The 13797-nt window shown below is 44.8% G+C and overlaps 1 protein-coding gene across 3 annotated transcripts; it reads right to left on the reverse strand.

The window, feature by feature from the left end:
• Window positions 1-185: 185 nt before the first annotated feature.
• Window positions 186-13571, reverse strand: SYNC (syncoilin, intermediate filament protein). 3 transcript variants are annotated; one of them, XM_057499949.1, is made up of 5 exons: window positions 13459-13571; window positions 7552-8728; window positions 2430-2554; window positions 2170-2246; window positions 186-1073 (listed from the first exon to the last, which is right to left on the reverse strand). In XM_057499949.1, exons 1-5 carry the CDS (start codon window positions 13470-13472, stop codon window positions 1063-1065), a joined length of 1404 nt encoding a protein of 467 aa, XP_057355932.1. In that variant the 5' UTR covers window positions 13473-13571; the 3' UTR covers window positions 186-1062. The 3 variants fall into 3 exon arrangements, with proteins under 3 accessions (XP_057355932.1, XP_036741150.2, XP_036741151.2); XM_036885255.2 differs by lacking the exon at window positions 13459-13571 and adding an exon at window positions 12647-12983; XM_036885256.2 differs by lacking the exons at window positions 2170-2246; window positions 13459-13571 and adding an exon at window positions 12647-12984.
• Window positions 13572-13797: the final 226 nt, after the last annotated feature.

Here is a 13797-nt window from a genome sequence, read left to right on the forward strand (position 1 = left end):
GAGAGCAGAATTAAATATGATAGACTCAGAGCTACGGAAACGAATTTTACTCGTTCCCAGGCAAAATGAAAGACATAAAACACTGAATCAGATGTGTGTGGATTAGTCTTCAGAATAACATCTTTTTGAAGTCTATGCCTAGAGAATTACGTGGACTTACAAGAATGTCAAAGGCAATGTAGCAGAATTTAAGGCAAAATTTTAATTTGGAAGAAGTTTGAACTTGCTCTCATAAGGAGGTTGAATCTCCCCAGTAAGTTTTTCACTGGGGCCTGTACTTAGAGGGTAGAAATAGGCACTTAAAAGTCTTTTTTCACCAAAGGCCATAACCAGGTAAAATTACTGGTTCTTTGCCATTCATTTTCAGTTTAACTGAGTTAAATTGAACCAACCCTTTGACCCAAATCATTTTCATGAGTCAAGATCTTGGGGGGAATCTGACCATCCTTTACCTTTAGGTTCAAATCTGGATTGGTTCCTTTTTTCCAAGTCATTAACTCTTTTAGGGTATAGTGAAAATTATCTTGACACAAGAGTACACTATATGAGTGAGCATAGACCTAAAAAACTTTGTAAGGAATTAATTTAAAGCTTAACACTCATGGCACAAAACTTAAATTGTAAACCCATATTAACATAAACCACCTGTCTTTTTGACCCACCTGTGCTCCAAAAAAGTGTTTTTGGCTTGGATCAACACAGGGCAAAATACATTCTTCACAACACAGTAAGATATGTCCATGTATACATTCATCCTTTACTCAGTGTGCATGTAAGGGATGCTGCTGAAGGACAGGAGGCTCATTTTTCTGTTCTCAGCACATTGAGGTCAGTACCAGGAGTCTATGAAACAATCCAGCTAAGTGTTGACTGATGGTGTTCACCTCCAGCCATCCCTAGAATCTTTTTAAAACAGGTCAGCCAGTATTTGTAACTTCCCCGGGGTGAATTGCTTGCCAAGTTCCTTCTTTGTTTGGAAAAAAGTGTGTCCAAAGGGTATTTAGTGATCCTTTGCAAAGAATTTTTTGGTTGTTTCTGGGTTACAGATTTGACCATAGGTTTCTAAACAGCCCCTGTAAGGTTGAGAGAAAAAATAAGTTTATACTTTCTGTAACTTGAAATAATACAGAGTTTTTAACTGAACTTCTGAAGTTGTTAGTGTGGGCTCTGTTGGGGAGATATTGCTCAGGTGTGATTTACATATGATTAGGAATGACTTTACCTTAAGAAATATTTGAGTACCTCCTTATTTGCAAAATAAAATGAATAGTAACCTATGTAGTAGTGATCAGGGGCTTGCTAAATATTTTCTCTACCCATGTTAACTACATGGGTATAACAATGCTTGCAATTCTGTAGTTTTCCTTTTTTTTTAGATTAATCATTGCCTTTTCCCTGCTATACTTTTAGTATGATTCACATAAAGGTGTCTAGCATATCACTTTCCTCATTTACAAGGTTCTAATAATCTCCCAAACAATAAGTGTAATCAGTTATGCCTGAATAAAACATAGTAAAAGAAAATCCTGGTATGTTAGGAAAAGCATCAGTTACACTAGTTACTTGTAAATTTGTATCCAAGGTGTAGGATTAACTAGGAAATTAAAATGTATGGGCATTTAGTATACAACTTGACACAGACCTTTTTTATCCTTAGTTTATCTAAGAGTATCTAGGACTTTATACAGAATATGGGAACATACTGATATGTAAAGAAATAATGGATGTGTTGCTTATTTCACATATTAAGCATTAATTCTGCCCTCCTGCCTATAAGTGGCATCCACTTCAGCTTTTCTGGTGGTGGTGAAGATTAATTTAGCCTTGGTCTCCTTTGTCATAGTCTGAATTAGGCAGCATAACTAACTGCCTTCTGTGCTATTCTAAGGAAACTATGCAAAGCAGATGGCGTGAGGAAAGTTAGAATGCACAGCACCTAGATGTCTTATCCCCTTACAGAATTCCTGGTGGTGATTAGGGCATATTTTGAGTCCTAGAAATTGAAACTTCCCAAGTAAACCCTGAATGCATGAACCAGGCAATTTGGAGGCATGTGTTATCCCTAAGTGACTTGTCATTTGACACACTTAATTTTTTAAAGGCATTAGTATTGTTAAGTTAGGAAAGCAGCAGCAGGGCAAACACCACTCTTGTACCCATAAGGATCACCTTGAGACTGCTTCTCGATTCCACCTGCCTGAGAAGTGGGAGCATTAGCCTGTTCCAGGCTCTTGGGTAGCATAGCCCTTTAAAAAGAGAAAACCATTTTCCATCTGTTCATGGATGAGCACAATTTGAAAATCATTTCCCAAGTCATTTTTTGTTTTTGTGTTTCGCTGTTAAGTGAAATTGCCTCAGAGCAGCATCTGCCCTCCCCACCATCCCCTTAGCCAGTGTTAGTTGAGATTTGAGTAGCAGCAAAAACTGACTTGTAAGTTGAGAGCTCCTCAGCAAGGCTGATTCTTAGCTGCTCCATTTCTTTGTTTTTTTGTTGCTGGAGTTGCACCCCACTTCTTAACTGCCTCTGTCGTTCTTCCATTTCCTCTAGCTGTTCCTGCATGAGAGGGCCAAGAATGTAATAAGGCAAACAATAAAAACCTGTGGTTGTCCATTACAGTTTATAAAGCACTTCCTTATACATCGTTTAATCTTCACAGTATTAAGGTTGGGAAACTGAGATTCCAAGAGGTTGTGTTTTGACAGAGTGATAACTGCTTTTGAAATGGTGACCTGAAAGGAGTCTTACCTGCTCGTTACAGCTTGCTTCTTAATAGAATCCTGCAAAGGGTGGATGGGTACTCAGAGGGACTTTATTATTTCCCAATTTTGAAAAGTCTTGTTGGGGAGGATTTTGATCCTTGGTAAGCTGAGAATGTTATGGACCTCACCCTATATGTAGGTTTGTTTCCATTAAGATAGTCAGCTTTTATAAAATCCTACAACTTAAAGGATTTAAGTCAAACAGATTTAAGAAAAAGATTTAAGTTAAAAATGCAGTTTTGCATTTGAACCTCTAAAGTCAGAGATACCTCTACTTAGTACTTACTGAAGTCATACACCAATAGCCATTGACTGTCAAGGTTAATTCCTGTATCCTTTACTCATTACACAAAAAGACCAAATTTGTTTAAGTACTAAGCTGGAAGGTGAAGATGCTGTGCCCTGGAGGGCCTGCCGGAGCCTTCAGGTGACTATCCATTTCCCATTCTGCCAAAACCGGTTGGGATGTATTCTGTGAGTTGTCTCTGCCTAAGATTAATACCTGGCTTGTGAAATGAGGTAAGAAAGATGTCAGCAAGTCAATCCCTTCTTAGTTAATAGCTGGCATAGATCCTTGGGAAAGGAACAGAGGGTTGAACTTGGAAGGTGTATTTTAAAGAGGCAGTGACTTCCCCTCAGATTTTGAAGAATAGTAAGATTAGGATCCAGATGGGTACATGCTATTATTAGAATGATCTACATAATTTGTTCTCTGAGCCATTCTTGGTATATCTGTGTCACCTCTGCAGTGTTTGATATTCTGGCTGAGTCTCAACTTACATCAACGTTGTCAAAAGGCCTTTTTTTTAGTGCCTTAGCCATGCTTTGGTACCACACAGAGATGTGGCCTTACCCTCTAAGAAGGTGTCATCTGAAAGAAAGCATCTGTATACCTCTGTGCCCCAATTTCCCAAAACCACTATGTAGCCAATCATTTATTCCAGTGAGGCACAGAAGCACATGGGGAGGCAGTCTGTACTGTCAGTGATAAACTGCCAGGAATGAAAGTCATTGCTGCAGTGGCCAGCATTTAGGATGATCTCCAGGCTTAATCCTATGTAGCACTACTGGATTAGCTGCCTGTAAAGTATACTGTCTTCCTACAAACTGCTTTATCATCTCAGTCTTCCAAAGACTTTCTGCTTTCTTAAATTTTCTGTATACTTTACTCACTATACAGAAAGACTAAATTAAATTGTGTGGTGTTCCTATCCCCACTAGTTTGACCCCTACCTCTAACTAGAACCTCCATTACTCTTTTCATATGAACATTTTCCATTACCTGCACTGTCCAAAATGGAAGCCTTTAGACATGTGGATATTGAACACTTGAAACATGGCTAGTCTGAGCTCAGGTATGCACTGAGTATGAGATCTACAGCATGTTTCCAAGACTTGGCACACACATAAAATGTAAAACACTTTGAAATTTGATATTGATCCTGATGTAACTTTCTATATGCTGGGTTAGGTAAAGTATTTCACCTATTTCTTATATATTCTTAAAATGTGGCTACTAGAAGATTTTAAATGACAGCTGTGGTTTACATGGTACTTCTGTTATATTGGACAGTGCTAGAGATCTAGCCTGTCCCAAGGATCTCTGTACCTTTATTCCTGCCACATTTCACTGGACAGCGTCTACTGTATTACATTGCTATTTATCCTTTTATTCATATCTAACTCCCAGTCAGATTGTAGGTTCCTAGTTCTTAGTATGTCTAGCGGCCTACACATGATGCTTGATGTGAAAGATGCAGAGATTAAGCATGTTTATACTTCATGAGCAGTCTGCCGATTGCAGCTAAAAATCTTGAGATCATTCCTAGCAAGTTCCTCACCCAACCCACAGCACCAGTCACCAAATCCTGTCCATGTTAACTCGGGTATCACATTACCACTTGTAAGTGGCCTTTCCAGCTCTTGTCAATCCACCCTCCATGCTGTCACTTTGTAAGAGTACATACTTATGTGCCAGGCACCATTTCACATGCTCTACAAATATCAGTTAATTCCTTGCAACAGCCTTATGATGTTTATTGCCGTATTTTACACGCAAGGGAGCTGAGCCACAAAAGTAATTTTCCAGATTTTGCATTGAGGAAGTCCTAGAGTCAGGATTGGCCATTCTTAACAACTGCTTTGTGGCCTTCATACAATAAGGCTTTTCAGTGGTCCTCAAACTACCATGAAGAGTTCGTTCTTCCAGGCTCACCTCAAACACGTAATGGTTGAGTATGGTGAGCTAGATGGTACAGGGTCATATCCTTCCATACGTTGTAGCTGAATAAATAACCTAACTGCTGTCTCACTTCTGTTTCTCATTTTTCAAATTGTAGTAATAGTTCAGACCTATCTCACAAAGGTAAGAATTAAATGTATTACTATACATAAAGAACTTTAAGTACATGCTAGCTACTGTTAATCCTCTTAGGAAATTTCCCCAGGTAGGGGTAATTATACCTGCTTATCAGTACAATGTCTTATTTCTACAATTATTACAGTGTTTATCACACTGAATATATTATCACAGTGATTTTAGGCTTTCACTTTTTTACAGATCAGGATGCATCTTAAAATCAGTGTCTTAATTTTATGAAATATGTTCATTCTGGTATCCTTGGACTATAAACTAAAGGCAGGAGTGCCTCCCCACACCCATTTCTTATCCTCTTGCCTGCGTATAGCTCACTGTCTGGTACATAGTAAGCAAGCACTTAGAAAACAATGTGTTGAATGTATGGATAATGATGAAAGTTAAAGTTTACAATTATAAGTGAAGTAAACCCTTGAAAAGTAGTCAGATGCCATAAGTGACCTTTGGCAAACAGTTTAGGAAGCTGTTTCAAAAAGAATTACCTCCTTCAGACCTTGATTTCTACTTTAACTATGGTATAGAAATAGGAAACACCAAGAGCATTTTTCATAGAATGATCTTTGGAAAGCTGCACAAATCCAATCAAAAATCCACTACAGTGATGAAAATGATGGGAAAAGTCTAATTCCTGTACAGTGTCAGAAAACTAGTTCAGAGAACTCTCCCCATTTAAGTCACCACCATCCCAGTTAGCCTTGCCTCGTCTCAGCATCCTCTGACTTCTAACTCCTCTGCCCCATTCAAAGGCCAAGTTTATTCTGTCCATTGTTTCTTCTTAACCTATAGTTGCTTCCTAATTATTCTCCTTTGCCTCTAGTTCTGTAGCTCATTTTATATACTGCCACCAGTATTTCTTTTTCTAAGAGAGAATCGTGTTGCTCCCTTGATTGGAGATATTTAGTGATGCAACTGACTACTCAAGTCCAGTCTCCCTAGTTTGGATTTCAAAGTATCATCTGACCCATCCTACATTTATAGTTAAACTTACCTTCAGTTTTTCACCTTTTACATGCAGGTAAGTTACTAATTATGTTTCGGAAATGTTGGGTTAAATACTTTCACCTTATTTCTCTTTACTTTTTAATGTGGCTATTAGAAAATTAAATTATATATGTGGCTGCATATTACTGATTGATAGTGCAAGTCCAGATCTTGCCTCTTCAATACATAGCTCACATACCTCTTCTGGAAGGGTTCTCTGATTTAACCCATGATTAAAAATAATCCATAGCATTCTTAACTGCACCTCTCTTAAGTCATGTTACTTTCTAACTCTGGGTTACAATTATTAATGTAATACCTGAATATAAGCTGGTGAGGACAATGTTTATGAAAAAAAAAGTGCCCTTTTGCTAGATTGTAAACCAATAAAGCAGTTGGGGTGAGGGGTGGGTAATGCATATAGGCATACCTTAAAAACATTCAATATATGTTGAAAACACCCCACTTTTCATAATACAAGGTACAGAAAGCTTGACAAAATCTTGAGTGAAGTGAGCACAGTCCTTTTCAATAAAGTACATGTTCCCTTAAGGGTGTATCAGAATCTGGGAGAGCATAACAATTTTAAGTTTATCCAAAGGAACATGTTTCAGTAGATAAAAATACTGCTTAAGAAGGCCCCACTTTGTAGTCTTCTCATAGTGCCCAGCAGCACTTTGAGTCAGCACTTAACTAGTAGTGTCCTGAGTCTGAGTGGCAGAGATAAGTAAAACATACTCCCTACCTTCTGAACGCTCATGGTCTGTGGGAGAGAGACATACTTGTTTGTTCACATAGCATTTACATCCCACTCTGTTCTATCAAAGGATTAAAACTGGCTCACAATCAGAAATAACTTGAAAGTAAGTGAAATGGTGACAAATGCACAAAAAAGAAAAGTGAAGAATAGAGATTTATGAATTTCATCCCTTTTTTTTTTTTTAAGACTGGAAAACTTCAAGACATCAGATAGGAGGGACTTGAGGATGAATGTGGTGGGGAGGGAAGAGTGAATTCCACCTAGCCTTATTCCTTCTCTGAACCCAAGTGTGATTCACATAGAATTGGGGAATTGTGCCAATTGTGGGGAAAGGGCACAGAAGTATTTGGGGTTGGTCAGACAAGGATTCAGTACTCCAGCTCACTGAGCTTCCGTTTCCTTATCTATAAAAATGTAATACTTGGAGGATAAATGAGTGGATCGAATGAGAAAATTGGTATAAAAGAGCTGTGTACAACTAAGTACAAGTAATTTTCAGCTTCTAGTAGAGGCCTGAGCGAAAGAAGGGAAGAATGGAGTAGAGTGAGTGAGTGGCCTCAAAGTTACTCTTCTACCTATAATAGTGTACTTCACACCCAGGACATTTGCTTCCAGTCACCTGTTCCTTCCCAGGCTAAAAGACTGCACTTTGTGTCATGCCCAGCGGGCCTACCCGGTACTGTTGCACTTCCTCATCGCGTTTCTGCCTCACAAGTGTGATCTGGTCCTCTAGGTTCCTGTTCTGCAGATGGAGCTGCTGGGCCTCTGCTTGCAGGGGTCTTAGAGCCTCCTTCATCTCCTGGATCTCAGCCTGGGTTTTCTGTAGAGCTTTGGCAGCAGCTTCTTTTCTCTCTAGGAGCCGCAGCAGCTGAGGCTCATACTCCTCCTCCAGGCCCTGGCGGCTCTCGGCCATGAGGTTCTCAAACTGGGTGGACAGCCGCCGGCTCTCCTGGAGAAAGTGCCCGTCCCTCTGGCTTGGAGGTGCTTCTAGTTGTTGCTGGAACTGCTCCTTCTGCTTCTGATAGGCATCCTGGAGCTGGGCCAGCTCCTCAGAGAGCTGGGCTGCCCGTGTAGTCAGCACTTCCCGGAAATCAGCAAATTGGGCCACATCCTGCCGGCGGCACTCCAGCTGGTATTGGTAGGCCACACATTCCTTTGTCACCTTAAACAGCTTCTGCTTGACCAGCCTGATCTCCTCCCTTAACCCATCCCTCTCCAGCTCTGCTTGGGCATGCAGTTTGTAGGCAGCCAGGATGTCCTGATGGACTTGTTGCACCTCTTGTAGGGCTGGTTCCCGGAGCAACACGAGCTCATGGATGAGCTGATCTCTCTCCTCTTCCAGCTGGGCCACAGCTTGTACACATTGCTGGAAACGTCCCTCTAGCAATTCCAGGTCCTCCATGCTCAGCCCCTCCTCTGTGCTGGAACTAGGCCCAGCTCGGAAGCCCTCCTCAGGGTTAGGTGTCTCCTCACTCATGACCATCTCTCCCCTGTAAATGGTCTTCTCTGGGCTTGTGGTCTCTTCTGGCTTCTTGGGCTCTGCCACACACAATATCTGCTCTGGGTTCATAGTTTCCTCCATACACAGAGGCTCCTCAGGCTTCCCAGGATCTTCCACATACATGGCCTCATCTGGCTGCTTGGTCTCCTCAATATACAGTGTCTCCTCGGGCTTCTCAGTTTCTTCCAAGTACAGTGTCTCATCAAGCTCTCCTGTGTCTCCCAGGTAGAGAATGTCCTCTAAGTTCAAGGTCCCCTCCAAAGATAAAGTAACTTCTGGGCTCACTGTCCCCATCTCATCCAGGGATTCAGAGTTCTCTTCAAGAGAACTGGGCTTTGCTTTTGTTTCCCTGCAAGAGAAAATTTAAAGTAAGAGGCAGCCATAATCTCAGGGTGGTTTATGACGGGCCATTAGGCCACAGGCCCAGACTGTCAGGTTCTCATATCTCAGAGGGCACCTGCCTAATGCCTTCCCTCCATCAATCTCCCCTTGCACAGCCCATTGCTTGGATCCCCTGACTACTCCATGATGTCAGTGTCTAGTTTATGCTCACATAACCTTCAAGGGCAGAAGACTCACGTCCTAACCACCAATTTGTTCCACTGCCATAAGAAAAATCTAATGTTGAAGTAAAACTTCTGCAATTTTTACCTAGATTTATCTTTCTGGAATCAGGCAAATCTAACTTCTTTTTCATATAAATTCCTTAAACACTTAAAACCATCTTAATTATTCCATGCCCTCTTCATTTGTGTAACTTGTTACTCTTGCTTCAAATTGTCAGTGTTCCTTGGGGAGGGGTACTGGAAGCTGTACCAAGGTGTGCTCTAAGCAGTGCATCCCTGGACATTATACTCCTGGTGATGCAGCCAAGAGTCCGTAGGGCTGCTCCATCACATTCTTGGCAAATTTTGAGTTTGACCAAAATCCTTAAGACTTTCACACCAAGTACTTCCCTTAAAGTTAGGAATTATGTTTTAGTTATGTTTATGTTCCTCTATAACTTGATTCGGAAACCCTCCTCAGGGTTAGGTGTCTCCTCACTCATGACCATCTCTCCCCTGTAAATGGTCTTCTCTGAGCTTGTGGTCTCTTCTGGTTAGAATTGGCCCATCGTAGCCTATCAAAGCCTCTTGAATTCAGATTCTGTGATTCTAACAGATGAGTCCCTTAACCCAGCCTCCTGTTGCCCGCAAGCTTAAGCAGTTCCTGTTAAGGAATGTTCTGATGCTTTGACCCTCGAGTGACTTTGGTCTTTCCTGTTTCAAGTGCATCTTACCTGCCTTGGATCTCTGAGCAATTGTTTGAGAATAAAAAAATACCATGGAAATAATAATAAATTAGAAAGTTTTTATATGTGTCAGGTCCTGTTTTAAATATGTAATGAACTCATTTACTCTTCATAACAATTCTATGAGGTAGTTACCCCATTTACAGATCAGGAAACAGATTGAAAGAAATTAAGTGATTTGCTCATGGACACTCATACTCTGTGCACCAGTTAAAGCAAATTTGAATGTAGCCTTCAAGAAACACTTTTTTAGATATAAAGTATGAAAAGCCCCATCTATCAAAGAATTTGGTTTATCTGTCTTGGAAAGGCCTACTTGTATCCAGGTTTTTAAGCTCTGTATCTTAACTCTTTTAAGTTTCCAAGAAAGATTATTTTTATTCTGAGTCATTGTGTACTGTCCTCTAACACCCTAGGAATCCCTGGCTTCCTTTTCTGTGTCTTATGGTGGCCTCTGGAAACCACAAAAGTGGGGTTTCACCAGGTCCCAGACATCTCTGGCCTCACTGAACCCGGCACCTGCACCAAAACTTAATGCTTGAAGACAACTTCCACAATCACCTAGTCCCTTCACATCACTTTACCAGAGAGGAAGTATTTTTTAGATATCTTCCACCTGGTGTTCTTGGTATCTCAAACTCAACTGCCCGAAAACTATGCTCTCCCCGAGCTTGCTACCCCTGTATTCTCCAACTCAGAGCAACATAACCATACTAGGTGGATGAGGCAAGAAATCTCTAAACAGCACATTGCCTCCCTGGTACGGCCAACTTGCTGGGAACTGACCTTTCTGTCTCAGTCTCCAGGCTCCATCCCCCTCAGCTCACTGCCAGGGCCCCTAGTCCACATCCTCTCTGGCCTGCACTTTTGTACTGGCTTTCTAACAGGCCTTCTGTCTCATCCCACTCCATTCTCTACAACGCCACAGCTTGCTATAACATAAAGCAAGCCATGCACTCCACTTCACCCATAGATGGCCAACTGCTTAGTTGGCCCTTAAGGTTGTGGCCTCAACAAACCTTTTCAGCTTCATCTCGTATTTCCCCAAAGCACAACCACTGCTTGACAATCCAGAACATGCATTAACATTGTATACCTACTAGCCCACAATGTATCCAGCTGAAAAATTAACAGCTCGTTGTACCCCACCTGACTTAGAGGTCCTGCACTACTTGGAAAGGCAGAGCTCTTAGTGCCAGGAAGGATGTACCTGCTCAGCCAGGCAGACCCACCCTGATCCTCCACAGAGTCCCTGCTTTCCCAGCAGATGGCTCTCACACTGCTCCTGCTAAGTCCTCCCCCCTGGAATGAATTCACTATTCAAGACAGTTTTCTAAGCGTTTTCTGTGAATACTCAATATGACGCTCACTTATTATCCCCATTTTATAGATGAAACCAAAGCACAGAGTAAAGAATTAGCATTTGAGGTTCCACAACTCCTATGTGGAGAAGCCTGGTGAAGGTAGGCCGTCTGGCTCCAGAGCCAGAACTTTTTACCACTCTCCTATTAGAACAGGCATGGGGTCTGAAAGGGGTCAAACAGCCACGGCAGGTAAAATAGAACTGGGTCCATAACAGTGAAAATACATTTTGATGGATTTCTACTCATCCTTCCAGCCCTGCTCAAACTTCATCTCTGTGAAGTATTGCTCGGACAGCCCCCACCCTTGCATTCTCAGGGCATTAAAGCTCATCTTTGCACTCAATGCATTGTATTTTAGAAGTCCGTGTGTCTGTCTCCCCTGATAGTTTCCTAAGGACAAGTCTAGTTCTTGTTCTCTCTCTATCCTAGGGTGGGTGGGGCTCTGTAGGAGGGAGGCAGGCTGAAATCCACTAAGATCCAAAGAGGAAACTTGCCTAAGGGCGAGTGGCAAAGCTGGAAGTAGGACCCAGGCCGCCTGACTTCCAGGTTGTGCTGTACTGCACACCATGCTGCTTCAGTCACCCCACCCACAATGCCAGGCCTCTGCTAGAGCCCGCCCTCCCACAACTGCCTCTCTGAGGAGCTGCAGAAGACGATTACGGGAGGCTAGGGGCAAGGGAGCCAACTCATTGGGGCTCTTGACCTCCAGCTTCTTTGGGCCGCAAGCAGTCTGCCTTTACCATTCCGTCCCTGTCCCTGCAGGACTCCAGCAGCCTCCAGTCTGTCAGGGCTGTGGCTGGGCGTGTATGTGACACTGCAGGCATGAGTTAGTGTGGGTCTGACTGTGAGTACTTGAATGCAGTACAAGTGAGTGCATGTGCAAAAAACTGCTCAGCTATGCGCCAGGTGACAGTTAAGGGGTGTCAGTGTGTATTTGTACCTCCACCTCTTGGTACACAGGGAAAGTCCCCAGCCTGACCTCGGGTAAAAATGCTCACCACTCACCTCAAATCCTGAGCCACAGGTACTTTCCCACTAGACAGTGGTAAGATGACAGTGTGCATGGATGGGGGAGGGCCTCCCCCCCAAGGGCCCTAGCCAGCCAAGGCTCTCCTGCTGGCCTGGAACAGGAGACCCTCCCTGCCCCCCCATCCCAGACCCCAAACAAGAGAGAGAATAAGCTGCCTGAACAGATTCTTAAAGTTGGCAGCCCTACAACCTTGCACCACCTATCTTGAACACAGCGAATGCAGCAGCTGGAGGCCTCCATCTCCAGTTGCATTTGGGGTGAGGAACGAAAGAAAAAAAAAGTAGTGTCTTTGGCCACTATGAGCCAAATGGCACTTGATGGCTGATGCCCACTAGTCTGAAAAGGTTAATTCTCACAGAGCCTGGAGGAGCAGGAGGGGGAATTATAAAAAGCCACGGTCAAACGGAGGTGCCTGGATCTCGGACCTCCCCCATCTCCCTTCGCCGGTGGCTCCGCCGAGTGCCCCACCCCGCTGGACCGCTACCCCCAGAGCCGAGGGAAAGGTGCTGGCTCGCGGTGGGGGAGGGAACTCGTCCAGCACCCCTTACCCACATGGACGACGCGGGCCCGGGACGGTCCTACCTCGCGGCCTGGGCGGCGCCGTCCCCGCCGCGCCGCGGCTCCGGGCTGGCCATAGCTGCGCGACCCGGGCTCGCCGGCCGCGTTATTAATAGCCGGCCCCGCCGGCCGCTTGCTCCGCGCCCGCCGCACTGCCAGCTGCCGCCGACACCGGATCCCGGCTGCCCCGGGCCGGGCGCGCCCATTTGGCCCGGGCTCCTGCCCGCGGGAGGAGGGAGCGGGCCGCGCTGCCCGGGGGGCGGGGAGAGGCCGCCCCTCCCGGGACCAGCCTGGGGTGGGGGTGGGAGTACATCTGTTCTCTAAAACCAGCCCGCCGCAAGATCTTCCCGAACCTTCTTTCTTTCCACCCTTTCCTGCCAAGGGTCCCAGATGAGGGGGGCAGGGGAGGAGGTGCACCGCAGGTCCAGGGGAGCAGTTCCCCTGCCCGGCCGGCCGGGGAGGGGGCCAGGGTTTGGGAGGATGGTACAAAGAGGGACTCAGCAGCCCCGCACCCCACTCCCGCCAGCGAGAGTTTGGGGGTGTCCGCCATGGCTCGGCGCCCTGCGATCCCCACCCGCTCACGGGGGAGGTCTGAGCGCTGTACCCCGCAGCTGTCGTGAGGGGCTGGGGGAAGAGGGTTAACGGCCACACCCCGTAAGTCTGGGGACAGCCTGGAGCCTGGGAGCCTGTGGCCGGGGTTAGGAAGAGCGGTGTGAGGGCTGCTTGGAGAGGTTTAAGCCTGTAAGGTTGAGTCCATATTTAACACCGCTTTCTGCACCCACACTGCGAGGTTTCGTGGGGTATCTCTGCTTGCTCCACCTGTCACCCGCACTCACCCACTGTAAGGCATGCCCCTTCTGCCAAGTCCTTAGCCCATCAGCGTCAGGGACAGACTTCCACCCTGAGGTCTTTCTCCCTGGATGAGAATGTGCCGGCCCCTTCCCAGACCTGGGCCCTGGGCATTTCCCTTCTGATGCCTTTTTTCCACTTAGCCCCTCTGTCTGCGGAGGGCTTTGACTGCATCGCAGAAGAATGCTGTGCACTCCAACGAGCCGAGGGGCTGGCTGCGTGTTTAATCAGAGAGGCCTTGAGCAGTGGTGGGGGTGGGGGAGTGGTTGGGGTGTTGAATGCATGTGGGCTGTGTTGTGATTAACACGTTTGTATGTATTGTATGT

The sequence above is a fragment of the Manis pentadactyla genome, chromosome 4 (genome assembly GCF_030020395.1).
Source record: "Manis pentadactyla isolate mManPen7 chromosome 4, mManPen7.hap1, whole genome shotgun sequence".
In the NCBI taxonomy this organism is placed as follows: Eukaryota; Metazoa; Chordata; class Mammalia; order Pholidota; family Manidae; genus Manis; species Manis pentadactyla.

Coding starts and splice junctions, on each gene's coding strand:
- SYNC (XM_036885255.2), bottom strand. CDS start 12,828: ATGGGCGCGCCCGGCCCGGGGCAGCCGGGATCCGGTGTCGGCGGCAGC. Junction 2,555..7,551: donor AGGAAGTGCAACAGTACCGG/GTAGGCCCGCTG, acceptor CCTCTCATGCAG/GAACAGCTAGAGGAAATGGA. Junction 2,247..2,429: donor GAGGAGCTCTCAACTTACAA/GTCAGTTTTTGC, acceptor CTCTTTTTAAAG/GGCTATGCTACCCAAGAGCC.